Source organism: Castanea sativa, chromosome 1 (genome assembly GCF_040712315.1).
Source record: "Castanea sativa cultivar Marrone di Chiusa Pesio chromosome 1, ASM4071231v1".
Classification (NCBI taxonomy): Eukaryota; Viridiplantae; Streptophyta; class Magnoliopsida; order Fagales; family Fagaceae; genus Castanea; species Castanea sativa.
The window spans coordinates 90,545,436-90,562,801 of record NC_134013.1 but is presented as its reverse complement, the minus strand read 5'-3'; the positions used below and the strand labels follow the sequence as shown (position 1 = coordinate 90,562,801).

At 35.4% G+C, this 17,366-nt stretch overlaps 3 protein-coding genes across 3 annotated transcripts; all 3 read left to right on the top strand.

Annotated features, from left to right (window-relative positions):
- The first annotated feature begins 557 nt into the window (after positions 1-557).
- On the top strand, positions 558-3,299 carry LOC142622637 (putative pentatricopeptide repeat-containing protein At1g69350, mitochondrial). Its single transcript, XM_075796155.1, has 2 exons — positions 558-2,909; positions 3,054-3,299. The coding sequence occupies exons 1-2, from the start codon at positions 1,598-1,600 to the stop codon at positions 3,056-3,058; spliced, it is 1,317 nt and encodes a 438-aa protein (XP_075652270.1). The 5' UTR covers positions 558-1,597; the 3' UTR covers positions 3,059-3,299.
- Positions 3,300-4,612: 1,313 nt separating this feature from the next.
- LOC142622284 (NADPH-dependent pterin aldehyde reductase) lies at positions 4,613-13,125 on the top strand. The gene is made up of 5 exons (XM_075795730.1): positions 4,613-4,931; positions 5,522-5,591; positions 7,509-7,702; positions 10,005-10,177; positions 12,666-13,125. Exons 1-5 carry the CDS (start codon positions 4,695-4,697, stop codon positions 12,733-12,735), a joined length of 744 nt encoding a protein of 247 aa, XP_075651845.1. The 5' UTR covers positions 4,613-4,694; the 3' UTR covers positions 12,736-13,125.
- Positions 13,126-15,657: 2,532 nt separating this feature from the next.
- Positions 15,658-16,991, top strand: LOC142637050 (uncharacterized). The gene is made up of 3 exons (XM_075811342.1): positions 15,658-15,959; positions 16,185-16,432; positions 16,582-16,991. Exons 1-3 carry the CDS (start codon positions 15,658-15,660, stop codon positions 16,989-16,991), a joined length of 960 nt encoding a protein of 319 aa, XP_075667457.1.
- Positions 16,992-17,366: the final 375 nt, after the last annotated feature.

Sequence of the window (17,366 nt, the reverse complement as noted above, 5' to 3'; positions counted from 1 at the left end):
TTTTGAATACGACACTACCACTTTATTAACTCACTTTAAATATATTTATAAATAGTTTAGATATTTTTGGTATGTGTTAGTATATTACCTCTCTTTCACACCACTTGTCCTTTTAACTATTTCCTAATATTTTAGGAAAAAGATTTCATTTCATACTAGCTTGGTGGAAATTGTTTTGCATATATATTTTGGCCATCTGATTTTTGTTTTTAGAAAACTGTTTTCTAAATATTATATAATTAATTAATTATATATATATTTTAAAAACAAACACATATATAAAATAAAAAGAGAGGGAATGGGGTTTTAAGAGAGAGAGAGAGAGAGAGAGGCTGTGTGTGTAACTGTGTATTACACTATTACTAGTAGTACTACGACGCCGTATAAGGGAATGAACGCGGTGAATTTTGAGTATTTCTCATCTTCTTTTTCTAAACAACACCATCATTCCCTATGATGTTAATACTGATCATCTTTTAGATATCGGGTCAGTTCTTTTATATTTTAAATTAGATATGGGGTTAAGGGCTAATCTTAGTGAAAGTGAAGTAGTTCTAGTAAAGTTCTATGTGTCAAGGGAGGGAGGTTTATTCCATGTTCAGTATACATTCTCATGTTGCTAATAAATTGGAACTACTACAGTGGGATTTTTTATAGGGAGGTTTGGGTGGGATTATTTACATCATTGTGCTTCTGGCTATTGCCAGGGAGCTGTGGTCATTTGCTCTCTCTTTGTTTGGAGTTCATTGGGTGATGCAGTTGAAGGTTATCGATGTGTTTTTTCTTTGGAAAAGTTTGTTTGGAAGGCATAGAAATGGGTTGATTTGGAAAGCTACACCTCTTTGCTAGCTTTTCATGGACCAACTACTTATATTAAAAAAAAAAAAAAGATTTTGTTTCTCCATTAAAATTTTCATTTGTCAGGTTTCCTTCAAATAAAAGTTATTCGTTACTTATCAAAAAGGTTCCAACTAATCCTTTTTCTAATGAAGTTATTTATCTCTTATCAAAATTTTTTAAGTAAACTATCTTTAAAAGCTGAGATTTTAAGGATGTGTACAAGACCAGAAATACTTAAATTTTTAGTAAAATGTAGATTTGTAAATTATTATAATGATATTACTTCATGCGATTCTATCTGAGAGTTTTGCAATAGCATTATCTTGAGCTGTGTATGTCTCTCATGATAATATTGGCATTTTGGACTCGTTTACCAATATCATGTGTCTTCTTACTGAAACCTGATCATATTTTAACAGGTTGAGCCTTATTGTGCATCAAAATGCGCTGTTGATGGTCTGACCAGATCTGTAGCAAAGCATTTTCCTGATGGAATGGAAGTTATTGCACTTAATTCAGTTGTAATAAAAACTGACATGATCGAGTCATGCTCTAAGCTCCTCTCACAATGCACTGCTTCCAAATCTGTGACTTCAGGCATGGAAGTCCATGCTCACATGATCAGATTTGGATTATCTGAGGACCCCAATCTTCGGAATCATTTGATTAATTTGTACTCAAAGTGTTGGTGCTTTGGGTATGCACAGAAACTGGTTGAGGAAAGTACTGAACCAGATTTGGTTTCTTGGTCTTTGAGATGCATTTGTTGGGAGTTAAGTGCAATCAGTTTACGTTTCCGAGTGTTCTTAAGGCGTGCTTGATGACAAAGGAGTTAGAGCTGGGGAGGCAGGTTCATGGCATTGCAGTGGCAACAGGGTTTGAGTCTGATGTGTTTGTTGCGAATACGTTGGTTGTTATGTATGCAAAATGTGGGGAGTTTGGGAGTTCGAGGAGACTGTTTGATACAATTCCGGAGCAGAATGTTGTTTCGTGGAATGCTTTGTTTTCTTGTTATGTGCAGGGTGATTTCTGTGGAGAAGCAGTGGATTTGTTTCAGGAAATGATTTTGAACGGAATTAGACCCAATGAGTTTAGTTTGTCCAGTATTCTGAATGCGTGCTCCAGTTTGGGGGATGATAGTCAAGGAAAGAAAACTCATGGGTATTTGATAAAGCTTGGGTATGATTCTGATCCATTCTCAGCAAATGCACTTGTTGATATGTATGCAAAAGTAGGAGACATTGAAGATGCAATTGCTGTTTTTGAGGAAATAGCAAGACCTGATATTGTTTCCTGGAATGCTGTTATTGCTGGCTGTGTTCTTCATGAGTACCATGGTTGGGCTCTAAACATTTTTGCACAAATGAAAAGGTCAGAAATATGTCCAAATATGTTTCCCTTATCTAGTGCTCTTAAAGCTTGTGCTGACTTGGGGCTCAAGGCATTGGGTAGACAGTTGCACTCTAGATTGATAACGATGGATATAGAATCAGATTTGTTTGTGGGTGTAGGACTGATAGATATGTACTCAAAGTGTGATATGATGGACGAAGCGAGGATGGTTTTTTATTTGATGCCAAAAAAGGACTTGACTGCATGGAATGCTGTTATCTCTGGACATTCACACAATGGGGAAGACATGGAGGCTGTATCCCTTTTCACTGAGATGTTCAAGGAGGGAATTGGATTCAACCAGATTACTTTATCCACAGTCCTAAAATCTACAGCTAGTTTGCAGTATATCAATGTTTGTAAACAAGTTCATGCACTTCCTGTAAAATCAGGTTTTCATTCTGACATTTATGTTGTAAACAGCATTCTTGATACATACGGAAAATGTAGTCATGTTGAAAATGCTGCAAGAATTTTTGAAGAATGCCCAATTGGAGATCTGGTGTCTTTCACATCCATGATCACTGCTTATGCTCAATATGGAAGCTTTCTGCTAGATGTAATGCCTAGGCAGGTGATTCTCCAGGAGAAGAAGAAATCGGAAAACAAACTTGGCAAGATCAATCCTCAGGTGTGTGGAAGATACCACGATGACGAAACTCTACTGAGACAGACAGGTAGAACTTTTTTTTGTCATACTCTGTAGAAGTTTTTTAATAGTATCAAGTGTTTCTTTAGCACATCAATGCTAACGATTTTTTTGTTAAGTTGGATCTTAGGGCTTTGTGAATAATTCTCATTTGCTATATGCACCTTTACAGATTGAAATTTTGTAGAATTCAGATTGGAATCTGATCATGGCAGCGTTTCAACTTTCAACTTTCAAGACAACAATGTCCCGCTGTGTATTGAGATAAAGTGCACCCCTGTATTACTATATTTTTAGCTAGGTGAAGTTACTGCATTCTGAGCAGCAGACTTTGTTGGCTATAAATTCTTCCATTTTGCAAGCTAACAATAATTTCATAACGGTAACTATGTCAACTACATTACATTGATTATAGAGATAAGTATTAAGCAATAACTAAATTGATGGAGATTTTTTTTTTAGAGATAATTACAACATATTGCTAACCTCGTAACTCGAACCTTTTTCCTTTTAGACCCTCAAGCACTTTGTGCATATGGAGGTGCCAATTCAGCTACAAAGTCTATGACTACAATGCGCTTAAGAAAACATAACCACCTCAGTGATTTGGTAATAAAACTACAACTTATCCTACTTATTTACATTAACTAGATAACAAGACTTTATAGAACCCTAAACTAGTGAATTAGAATTTAGAAGTCAAACAACAAGAGAAGTCAATATGGACTTTATCTTTACTTGGGATGCGAGCCTTTATTTATATTTTAGGTCTCGATGGTGATCAATGGTTACTTGTAACATATAGAGATTTATCCTCAATTTTCTAGGACACTTGTCCAATGAGTTATTGGATGAGGTTTACTTCTCCTTTTAAAGTCTAATAACTAATTAGCATGCTTAACTCTTTATGTTTTAAATAAGGCAATACCACCATATCATCGCACTTTAAATATATTTAACAAATTCTTATATTTTTTTAAATGTGTTTAGAATTGTACCTCCCTTTAAATGACTGCCTTTAAAATGAGTGCCTAATATATTAGGAAAAAGAATTCAATTCATACTGGCTTGGTGGAAATTGTTTTGCAAATATAATAGCCATTGTTTGGTAATGTTGTTTTAATAATGTTGTTTGTATTTTTTGGAAATACGTGTATGTGAAATAGTATGTGAAAATATGTGTAAAGTTATTTAAACACTAAAAATTGTTATTTAAACAATGATAACAAATAGACCTCTATTTTTTGTTTTCCAAAATTAGAAAACATTTTTCTAAAGATTACATATAAATTTTTAGAAACAAACACACACAAAAAGATAGGGATCAACGAGGTTTTAAATATTGTAATTGAAACTAGTTTTTAAAACATAATTTTGACATAATTTGTGTCTTTTTCCTATTTTTGAAAACACAAAATAAAATAGAGGCTAGAATCTAAATTACATCATCTATATTTGAATTTTAGTCTTCTAAATTTATTTTCGTTTAATTGAGTTATAGAAATTTAAAATTTATTAAATTCATTTATTCCATCTAATTTCATTAAAAAATTTCCATTAATTTTTTTTTACATTAAAAAAAATTTATATAATTAATAAAAATATTTTATAGATTTTTTTATATTAAATTTTTTTTTCATTAGTAATTACATTCACAATTTGCATTTTAGCCCAAACCACACCCCGATTTCGAGGACACGTGTATATATTGGCCTCCACTCAAAACTATACAGTTTCCAAAAATACTCTGCGTTGTGTGCATTTTGTCTTATAGATAGAGAGAAACAGAGAGAGAGAGGCTGTGTCTGTGTGTATGAGTAGGAGGAGTAGTACGACGTCGTATAAGGGAATGAACGCGGTGAACGGAGCGAGCTCTCGATCCGTACTGATAACCGGAGTGGGCAGAGGGCTTGGGAGAGCCCTGGCCTTAGAGCTCGCCAAGCGAGGCCACACCGTAATCGGCTGCGCCCGCACCCAGGATAGGCTCAATTCTCTCCAATCAGACCTCCCTGACCCCTCCGACAAACACTTGCTTCTCAATGCTGACGTGGTCAGTCCCCCCCCCCCCCCTCTCTCTCTCTCTCTCTCTCTCTCTCTCTATTTTGTCATGTTGTTAAATGAGTGCTTTAGATTTTGACATTTTGTGATGTTGTTTCATAACCAAATTGAGTCAAGAATCGGTTAAAAGTCGAGTCTAGTCTCACATCGCTTAGGTCACTTATAACTCGCTCCGCGACACCAACTCTCGCATGCAGTTTTGGAGTTGGTATTATTCCATTCCGCTAAGCATTGAGTCTAATTTTCTCCTTCCCCTATTCCAAATAATATATATATATATATATATATATATATATATATATATATTTACATTTTAATTGTAGGTAATAAGGTAATTAAATTACATTTAATTTTGGCATTTTGGAAAATGTGAATATGATTTGGAAATTGTGGTATTTGGTGAATATCTATAACTGCTTCTTATGATGATGATTCTTGGCATGGCTAAACAGGACTCTAAATTGATTTTACGCCTTGCGCGATGATCTTGAAAGAATTTCATGGGATGGACATTCCCAATGTTATGTAATAGCTTAATAGCCAAAATGACACCTAACAAAATTTTGTGTTTATACTTTGTAGAGATCTAATAGTAGCATTGAAGAGCTAGCGCGCATTGTGATGGAGAAAAAGGGTGTTCCAGACATCATAGGTATATTTTTACTTCTCCTATTGCTGGTTAAATTCTTTCTTGACTCTGCTTAAACTTCACCCCATCAGTAGATTTTCCAGTTAGAGTTTCTCAGAAAATAGTTATACATATTTTTGCCATTCTGACCTGTCACTAGCAAAAAGATTTATTCTTGTATTATTTTTTGGATAAATAATGAATTTTATTGAGTCCCGAAGAAAATTAGAGTCACACAAGTATACAGGTATACAGGATGTTTACAACTGGGGACAATACAATCAAGCACGAAATTTACAATGATATATCAAATCACAAACCGAACATTTAAAAATACTCCCCACAACAGACATCCAATCTAACAAGGTTTTTTAAGAAACATAGTTTTAGATTTGATAAAGACCACTCAGAATCCTCAAAGCATTGGTCATTTCTCTCCCTCCAAAGGCACCACATCAAACAATGGGGAGTAGCCATCCAAATGACACCATTTTGATGTTGACCAAACCTGCCTTGCCAACAGGCTTGTAAGTCAATAACCATCCTTGGCATTGCCCAAAGAACTCCAAACGATCTGAACACCATAGCAATAGGATAATGAAGCAGCAGATGGTCCACTATTTCCCCATTACATTTGCACGTATAACATCTGCTGCTTCATTATCCAAATGATCTGATCCATATATTCCTTTTATGCAAGTTGCCAATTGTCAATATTTTTCCCAAGGCTGCAGTCCAAACAAAGAAAGCAACTCTAGAACGGATCTTTGACTTCCATTTGCTTTTCCAAGGAAACAGTTGATCACTATTGCGAATCAAGACCCGGTAATAGCCTCTAACCTCAAAGCCCCTCTTCTTAGGTGGTTTCCAACACATCTTATCATCCCCACCCCCACTCAAAGATACACCATAAATAATATCCATAGAGTTTGACTTCCCAATCCTGTACAGCATGTGAAAGTTAATTCCCATTGAAGAATTCCATTGGAGAACTTAATAAGATCTGCCTCAGAATCCTCCTAATCACAATTAATTTTGAATAACTTTGGGAGACACACCTGTAGAGAGCTCTCCCCACATCACAAATCCTACCAAAATTTCACTCTAGACCCATCATCTAAATGACTTCAAGTGTTGGAACAACCCCATTCTAAGAGTGTGGTGTGTGATTTCAACTGCCTTTCACAATTTTATTTTATATTTTACCCATCCCATAGTTTTCATAATTCATGTGCTGTATTGTTTGTCTTTGGAGATACCAAGGTATTTTAATTGATTTAATACTTGCAAGTGATGGAACTTGAGGCTTCAACTTTGTAAAATGTGGTTTTGGAGATGACCATCATTGCAGCATCACCTTTCATGTCAACTTTCAATATATGTATCACTCACACGCATACGTTGAATTTGGAGCATTTTATGTCCATGGTCAAGATATTATGTTATGCTCTTTCGTTAGCCCTGCTCAATGCATAAGTGTTTTTTTTTAAAAAAAAAAAAAAAAAACTTCATTGGTACATGAATCATTTGAATATTGTTATTTTGATTTTTTTATAAATGCGTTATCATTTGAATCTTACTAGTTAAATTTGCTAATTTTGTAGAGGCAAAGAATTTCAAGTTTTTCTTCCCATTCTTAACTCATTTTTCTTCTTTAGTGAGATTTGTGCTTTGCACAATGTAGGGTTTTATGATTCCAATAAAAGAAAAGAGGGTTTTATTACATTGTGAACGAATATAATGCTAGGTGGAAATTTGTTGGCTAGTGCAGCATTTTTTTTTTGATAAATAATGAATTTAATTGATGGCTAGTGCAGCATTTTGGTTCGTTGCAGTCATCATGTTTTGATGTGAGGTTTTACTATGCTCTTGGTATTGGTTGGTGCCTGTCATTTATTCTGAATTGTTGTATATGCAGGACTAATATAAAGGTAGTTCCAGTAAACAATGCAGGTACCATCAATAAAAACAACAAGATATGGGAGGTTCCTGAAGAAGATTTTGATACTGTTATTGATACAAATGTAAAAGGAGTAGCAAATATGTTGCGTCACTTCATCCCTCTGATGCTTACGAGGAATCAAGGAATTATTGTCAATATGTCTTCTGGGTGGGGAAGATCTGGCGCAGCACTGGTATAATGACATGATTATCTTAATACTTCTGTTGCAAATATTTTTACTTCTTTTTTCAGACGGATGTAAGCCTTTTCTTTTTGTTAAATTACTAATTGACCCAAAATCTTAAGTTAATAGGAAATGGTGAATTTAATTATTTAACCATAGTTCTAACACTCTCCTAAGTGTGGGCCTAAACTCTCCCTTAATAAGTGGGGCCTAACATTTGTGATTTTTAACATTTTTATGGGAGGTAGGGTAAAGCTAGGGATTGAACTCATGATCTCCTGCTCTTATACCATGTTAAATTACTAATTGTTCAAAAAGCTTAAGCTAATAGGAAATGATGAATTTAATCATTTAACTATAGTTCTAACACTTTTTATTAAATATTACGATAATAATGTAATTTTTAAATCTGCTACTAGACATAGGCATTTCTTTTGAAAGCACTAGCATGAGTTTTAGTAAATATTCTCAATAAAATGTGAGGATGCTTTAAAGAGAGAAAGATCATTATTTCAATGGTGCCAAAGCTCTTGGGCCAGTTGGCTATGCCTTTGTAGTCTTTAGCATTGTTGGAATGTGGTGGAGGCAGATGTTATGAGCTTCTTTCAATAATTTTAGGAGACATGTAAGTTTGAGAAGTTTGAATGCGTCTTTCATTTCCCTTGTTCCAAATATTTCTGTGGCTTGGAACAGAAGAGATTCTAAACCAATTCATTTGGTTAGAAGTGTGTCTAAGTTTCTGGCAAAGGTTTTACCTAATAGGTTTAAAAGAATGTTCGGGAAGATTATTTCTGAATCGTAGAATCTCTTTGTTGAAAGCAGTCAAATTTTACATTCTTCCCGTGTTGATTGAATGTCTGGAGTCTAGAATCAGGAGTCAAATTCCTGGAGTTATCTGCTGCAAGCTTGATACTGAAATGGTTTGTGATCTTGTACATTGGATTGTTTGCCGGAAGATTGGTTGGTGGAAACTGGAAGACCTAGATTATTTTTTGCATATTCACTGTCAAGTTCTCAATTATGGTTGATGGTTGCCCATCCAGCTTTAATAGAAATTCTAGAGGATAGAGGCAAGGAGATTCAATTGCATCGTTATCCTCTTCAATGAAACTCTCAACAAAATGCCGAAGAGGGTTATGGGAGGAAGCTTCTTATTTGGTTTCAAAGCTCAGGGGAGTTGTGGATTTTGAGTATTTCTCATCTTCTTTTTTAAACAACAACATATTTTTCTATGATGTTAATACTGATCATCTTGTAGCTATCAAGTTAGTTCTTTTATTTTAAATTAGGTATGGGGTTAAGGGTTAATCTTAGTGAAAGTGAAATAGTTCTTGTAGGGATGGTGGAAGGAGTCGATGAGCCAGTTGCAATTATGCATTGTAAGGTTTGCTCTTTACTTAAGAATTATTTGGGCATGCCGTTAGGCTCATCATGCAAGGAAGTGGAAGTTTGAAATTCAATCTTGCGAAGACAGTTGGTAGAATGGAAAAGTTATATGTGTCAAGGGATGGAGGTTTACTCCCTGTTCAGTATACCTTCTCATGTGGCTAATAAATTGGAACTATTACATTGGGAATTTTTATAGGGAGGTTTGGGTGGGATTTATTACATCATTGTGCTTCTGGCTACCACCAGGGAGCTGTGGTCATTTGTTCTCTCTTTGTTTGGAGTTCATTGGGTGATGCAGTTGAAGGTTATCGATGTGTTTTTATTTGGAAAAGTTTGTTTTGAAGGCATGGAAATGGGTTGATTTGGAAAGTTAACACCTCTTTGCTTGCTTTTGGCTATACTTAGTTTCTTTTATGTTAGATTTCATAGATCTATTATAGAAGAATTTCATAGATCTAACATAGAAGAATTTCATAGATCAACTACTTATATTAAAAAAGAGAGAGAGAAGATTTGGTTGCTCAATTAAAATTTTTATATGTCTTTTAGGTAAATCTTTGTATACATATTGTATACTTCAGGTTTTTCTTCAAATAAAAGCTATTCATTACTTATCAAAAAGGTTCTAACTAATCCTTTTTCTAATATAAGTTATTTATCACTTATCAAAAAGTTCCAAGTAAAATATCTTGAAAAGCTGGATTTTAAGGATGAGTACAAGATCAGAAATACTCACATTTTTTGTTATATGTAGATTCGTAAATTATAATAATGATATTACGTTATCCAATTCTATTCTATTTGAGAGTTTTGCAATAGCCTTATCTTGGCCTGTGTAAGTCTCTCATGGTGATATTGGCATTTTGGACTCCTTTATCAACATCAAGTTTCTTCTTACTAAAACCTGATCATATTTTGACAGGTTGCACCTTATTGTGCATCAAAATGGGCCATTGAGGGTCTGACCAGATCTGTAGCAAAGGAATTGCCTGATGGAATGGCAGTTATTGCACTTAATCCAGGTGTAATAAAAACTGACATGCTCGAGTCATGCTTTGGCGATTCAGCTGGTCTGTACCAGGAACCTGAAGCATGGTAAGAGTTTTTATCTAATTTCAGAATTTAATGCTTTCTTTATGGTATTTATGTTCCAATATCAGGATTTTTGCTTTTCTCTATGGTATTTATGTTGTGGATTGATGAATTCTCCAGAAGATGTCTTAACATGTTCTGATCTGAACAATTTTGTGGTGCTTACATTCTTATTAATCAATTATAGCAATATATACCTTTGCTTTGGCTGGTTCTATTTGTCTCCCATGCCCCGCCCAAAAGGCTGAAAAACATAGAATCAGATTCCTTTTCTGTTCATTATTGAGAAATCTTCATTGAGAACAAATCAAGAAAATGTAATCCTTTATATTGATCCTACAAGAAATCCAACTGTTCAAAAAATTTGAAATTGATTCATGCATGTGTTGCCCAGAATTTAGAGGAAATCCCTATTCTATCAAACAGACAAGGCAAACATCTTGTGCTGAAGAACCATGTAAGCAAGTGATCTACCCTAGAATTGCCTTTGCAGGATACAGCTTGAAAGCTCATACAATTTGAAAAACTAGCTGCCAAAGATTTGAGGATGAGCTAGGTGTGGAAAACCTTGAATTCCCTTAACCTTCTTGTAGAACTGTGAACCAGATGGTGAAGGAATTTCATTACCACTACATTCCTTGAACTTTGAACAATACTCTATCAATTCCTTAGGGTGTTCATGTGCTGGGTTTGGTTGGGTTGAGCCAACCTAGATTGGTAGCATATAATGCCAATTGAAAAGGATAAGGTCTCTGGCAGCACTTCCTTTTCAACTTTACGGAACCGACTGGTTCCACTGGGGTTTGCTCATTGATCACCACCAAATTCCATTGATGGCTGAAGAACCACACTTAAACATCTCAAATTACAGCCACAAACTTTATTAAAAAAATCCCCAAACCAACGACAGTCATGCCTGGATTGGTAGTTCAATGCCTTTTAATGACATCAATGAAAAATTTGAATCCCATGTTACAAATTGTATCAACCACCACCAGGTTTTGGACATATTTCGAAGTTAAATTTCTCTAATGCAGTTTGGTAAGCTTAATGGTGTGTTTGGAAGTTCGGAGAGAGGGGATAGTAGGGGGTAAGGGAGGGGAATGAGAGGAGGGGATGGGAATAATTACCCCTTCCCCTAATTTGGATGTTTTAAAATTAATGGGAAAGGGAATAGATAGGCCTCCTCTTTGTTTGGATGTTTTAAAAATTAAGGGGAGAAGAGGGGAGAGTGATCGTTTGAGATGGAAGTTGACAAAAAACGGAGATTTTACTATCCGCTCCTATTATCATAAGTTACATGGCTCTTCTTTCGTTGTTTTCCATGGAAAGGCATTTGGAAGGTTAAGGCACCCCGACGTGTCTCTTTCTTTGTTTGGACAGCCGCATGTGATAGGATCCTCACGGGCGATAACTTGCGGCTTAGAGGTTTTGATTTTGTTGACTAGTGCATTATGTGCCGTTGTTGTGGTGAGACAGTGGATCATTTGTTGTTACATTGTAGAAAGGCTTATCGGCTGTGGTGCTTTGTCTTTTGCATTTTTGGGATTTCATGGGTTCCCTCATGTACGGTGTCAGATTTTCTATTTAGTGGTGGAATTGGTTTGGGAAGCATTCATCTTACATTTGGAACTTAGTTCCGTTGTGTTTGATGTGGTGTATTTGGAAGGAACGCAATTGGTGGACGTTTGAGGATTTGGATAGATCCGAGGACCAAATGTTGGCTCTCTTTTTTGGTTCCCTATTTGATTGGGCTAGGGTTTGGGGACTCACATCTAGTGACTCTCTTCATCTATTCCTTAGCTCTCTTTCTTTGTAATTAATGTCTTTTTATGTTTTTGCTTTTCCATCCTTTTTGTACATTTGTTATGCGGGTGCTAATTTGCAGTTAGCATTTTTTTGAATATACTTTTTCTTACCTATCAAAAAAAAAAAAACCATGACCATCTCTCTTCTTTTTTTTTTTAATATTTTTTTATATATATTTTTTAAAGAAATAGATATAAATTTTTTTTATTTAAAAAGAAAAAAAAGAGAAAGAAGAAGATATAAGGAATAAAGAAATCCTTTGGACAATAGGAAATAGTCATGTCTCACCATATTAGGCCAGGACAGGTTTAATGAGTGGATTTTACTAAAACAAAACTGCCACCCGAACATTTAGAAATTTCAGGCTATTGGGCCCAATACCGACTAGCCTATTTGTTGAGATGATTGTGCCTTGTTGGGTCCATCAGATTTATGAATGTCAGTACCTGGTTTGTGTGTTCTTTTTTTGATAGAAAACAAATTTTTATTGAGTTTAAGCATAAATTTATTAGTGTTAGTTTGATGTTGGTTACTAATTAAACCATGAAGTTCTAATTGCATCAATGTTTACCCCATAGTTTCAAGTAAATTTATTACCATCTGGATCCTGAATGAGTCTCTGTTAGGATAGTAAAATTTATATTGTTGGACTCAAAAATTTATGTTTCTCATTTACAACCAGGGCTTTGAAGGCTGCTACAATGATACTCAATCTTACAGCTGCAGACAATGGTGCATCTCTTACTGTTTGATTAAAGTATCCACTTAACACATTAGCCTCAGATTATGCCATTACTGTCTGATTAGGAGCTTTGGAGCAATCAATCCAGAAATTTTTTCCCTACACATCAATTTTGAAATTAGATTGTAAGACACTCTAGTCTGTTTACAGTGTGCTTGACAGGCCAATGGAAATATTGTTCTCATTGAAATATTTGCAATTTGTTTTATGCAATAGAATCTGATTATTAACAAGCATTATGAAGTTTGACTGTCAGGGGTAGGTCTAGAAATCTGATTTCTCAGAGCTGTCAGGAAGATATTCCATCCTGTTCTTGACAGCTTGAGAGGTTGGAGTCACTAACAGTCATGAATTAATTAAGAATGAATGAAATTTCATGGGCATCACAATTATTCTGGCATCTGATATTGTTGTTTCAATTTAATTTGTCATCATAAGCTGCGGTATGGTTTTAACAATTATTAGTCAATAAATTATTTAGAATATTATTCTTTGCACTCCAAAATTTCTCTTCTTTGGACTAAATTACACTATTTACCCTTTTTATTTGGTGGTATTCATAGATACATAGGCTTTTGCTTTGCGTATCAAGTTATGTTTATTATTGACCCTTCCCATTTTACTTCATTGTGAAACTATGAACAATCTATTGTACCATAATGGATTATTGGAATTCTCTATTAGTATTGGCCTTAATCTGGAGGCTAGGATTTGATATGATCCTTTACGGGAAATTATACTTTTGTGTGTGTGCGTGCATGCATGTGTGTATAGTTCTTTCAGCAAGGACCTACCTCTAATTATTATTACTATTATTTTTTGAATGCTTTGGACTTTGTATTACTTCTCAATAGCAAACCATCTCCCATTGAAAAAGAGGCCTGACATCTTGTTAGGGCTTGGAGCTTTCAGAGACTCATATCCTGAATTACTCACATGAAAGCATGCATGCACATCTAAAAAACAAAAAAAAAACTAAACTAGCTAGTGTGCATTTAGATGACTTATTTGCTTATTTATTGAAAGTAGATAAGGTATTTTTATACCTTGAAAATTGAAATTTAGAAAAATTTTATGTTAGGGAGAGAGCACTTTGAAAGACTTCAATTGAGTAGTTAATATAATATATAGAAACATCACTTAACCTAAAAATTTAAGGTTATAAGTTAGGCATAGCTATATTATATTAATCACTAATTTTTCTTATTAGTATTTAATTTGAGATTTTACTTATTTGTGTATACCCAACACTATATATAGGGTAAAAAGCTAAATAAACTAAAAAAAAAAAGAACCTTGAATTCACACTTGGAATAAAAAGAAACAAAAATAGTTAAATGCTTAGATGAGACCTCATGAACTGTGTAGAGCTTTTGAAGAGATCCTATGGCCCTATGTTGCATGTCTAAATAATTTTTCACATGAAAGCATGCTCATTTAAGAAAACAAAAATTGAATTATAAAGAAAAATAATTTCGGAGAATATTTTGTATATACCATGAAAATGTTTGTTATTCTCCATTATTCTATTTACAATAATAATAATAAAAAATTAAAGATATTACATTAATCAAAAGGTCATTATTGCATTGATTATAAGCGTAAAAGTAGGAATGATAAGGGATCCAATCGAGAAAGAATAATGGAGGAACATTTTTTGGTGATGCAAGATATGCAAAGAAATAGAAAACCAATCTACCATTTACGCCGAGAACCGAGGTGGTATACCATGCATCCGATGCATGTTTCCTTCCTCTCACATGGAAGTGGACTCTACACGTGTGAAGTCTACCTCCATGTAAGAGAGAAAACATACATCCGATGCATAATATATTTTCTCCCGACAATGAATGTGTAGGATTGCCATTGTCATCGAAAAAACGTCCCATTCTTTGGGAAAAAGAAAAAGGAATCTTAGATCCATATAGTCTTTTACTGATTAGGAACATCTCCCTGATCTCTGGATACCATTCAAGTATGAAAAGCTTGGTAATTTTTGTTTTGGCTGTGGAATTTTGGGGCATGATCAGAGAGATTGCCAAGACAAGGGAGTTCAATTACTTCAAAATGATAGAGTCCATGGTGGTTTTTTTGGAAGATGGCTTTGTGCTGATAATGATGAGTTTCAGCCTGGTCTAAAGTTAGAAGCTTTCAGCAACAAAGGTCTGATAAGGTCCTGAAATGCCATGGATGAGAGGGGAAAGCAAGGCATCCGGGACCTCTCAGTTGATGTTCTTGAGCCGTGTTTTGGGTTGATTGATGGGACTAGTACTGAAGAGGCTACTACACACCTTTCAAAGGCAACAAGAAACCTAGAGATTCATGCTAGTTCAGTCACTTTTCAACCAAATAGGCCTTCTTCTAACACCCCACCGAACCAGTCACCTTGGATTGGCCCGAAATCCACGTCAGCCCAAAGCCCAACTCATATTATTACTAAAGACCCAACCTCCACACTAGTCAGGCCTAATGTCATATCTTCTCCATTTGACCCATAATCCCCTCCATTGGACCCCAAATCCACACTTCAAGCCCATCCCCATCCTTACATCAAAGAGTGTAAACGAAAATTAAGCTCAACTTGTCCACCCGATTTCCCCATTTCCTTGTCAAAAAAACTAAAGACTTATGTACAAGCTCCTTCCTTGCAATTTTCTCTTAACACTCTCCCTCAACTCTCTGTAAGTACTCCACACTCACTTAACCCTAAACTCATCCCAGTAGCCTCTTCTAATCGACACCCATCTAGGAGGACTTCTTTGAAAAATCAAGCCAGAGCTAAAGCTGTTTCTCGTGCTGTACGATTCAAAAATGGGAAAGGTAATAACTTCGAAACCCTTACTCTGTCTTCTAATAAATCTGTGGTTGGTGATAATTCTTCTGCTCTTACTATGGCTGAGAAGGCGGGCCTTACCATGCCCCCTAAGTTGCCATGAGGACCCTAGCTTGGAACTGTTGGGGTGCAGGCAGAGCTTCGACAGTTAGGAGTCTCAGGGAGCTTATCCGTGAATCTAACCTGGAGATAGTTTTCCTGTTAGAAACTGAATCCAAATCTCCAAGAATAAATAAAATCAAAGCTAGATTAAAGTCTGTTAATTATTATTGTGTGGAGCCAGTAGGTCGAGCTAGTGGTCTTGCCTTATTTTGGAGTTTGGGGGTTGAGCTGAAAGTTGTGTATTTTGACAAAAATATGATTACTGCTCTTGTGTATTCTGACCCTCCCAATTCGCCATGGTTGCTTTTTTGCTATCTATGGGCCTTGTAGGAGAAATAAAAGGATCATATTTTGGGAGATGCTTGAGAATATGGTGCTCTCCTTTTCGGGACCTTGGATAGTCATAGGGGATTTGAATTGTATTAAGAGGGCAGACAAAAAAAGGGGTGGGCGCTTTATTCCTGAAAGTTCTATTAATTGATTGACCTTGGTTTTAATGGGCCATCTTTCACTTGATCAAATAGGGGTGAAGGTCTGGCAAATATTAAGAAACACCTTGATCAATGTCTCTGTGATCGAGAATGGAAAATTCTTTTTCCCAAGGCTGGCGTTAAGCATTTGTCCAATGCAAATTTAGACCATAACCCTATTCTGCTTGACACCCATCTAGAGCCCAAAAATATCAACCGCCCTTTTAGATTTGGAGCGATGTGGACTAAGGATGAAAGGAGTAGAGTTATGGTTGAGAATGTTTGGCAAGCAAAAGTGGAGGGTTCTTATGGGTTTCAACTTGCAAGAAAATTGGAAGAGACAAAATAGATTTAAAGAAGTGGAATAAGGAGGTTTTTGGCTTTGTAAGAGAAAGAATTAAAACCATATAAGCTAATATTGCGTAAATTCAACATAAACCTCCCACTAAAGAGAATCTAGAGCTAGAGGCATCTCTAAATCTTGAGCTTGATGATTGGTTGACCAAGGAAGAGTTGAGATGGAAGCAGATATCTAGGGAACTTTGGTTAAAAGAGGGTGATAGGAATTCGAGATTCTTTCATTTATCTACCCTCATTCGTAGGAGAAGAAATCGTATCTCAGAAATTAAATTGGATGATGGCTCTTGGATCAATATTGGAGCTGACATCCAAGATTACTTTGTAGGAAGTTTCAGTTCTCTGTACCAGTCTAGTAATCCTCAAATCCCTGGAGAGTTGGAGAACTTAATTAATCCCTGTATTTCTGATGAAGAAAATGTTGAGCTTTGCAGAATACCTTCTAGAGATGAAATTAAAAAGATGGTTTTTGGGATGAAATCCTTAAAAGGCCCCATGCCTTGATGGATTCCTTGCTCTTTTTTACAAGCATTACTGGGGAGTTGTGGGGGATTAAGTGGTGCTTGTTATGCAATTTTTTTTTTCCAGAAATGGTTGGATGCTAAAAAGCTTCAATCAAACATACATATCTCTCATTCCAAAGAGAAATGGGGCTTGCAATTTCAACTAATTCCGACCCATTGGTCTCTACAATGTGTGCTACAAAATTATAACAAAAATCCTAGTAAGTAGGCTTAGGCCTCTATTGAACAGATTAATGGATCTTGCTCAAGTTGCATTTGTCCCTAATAGATGGATCAAAGAAAACGTGGTCCTTGCTCAAGAGATAGTCCATAGTTTCAAGCAAATGAAGAAGAAGAAGAAGGGTTTCTTGGGGAT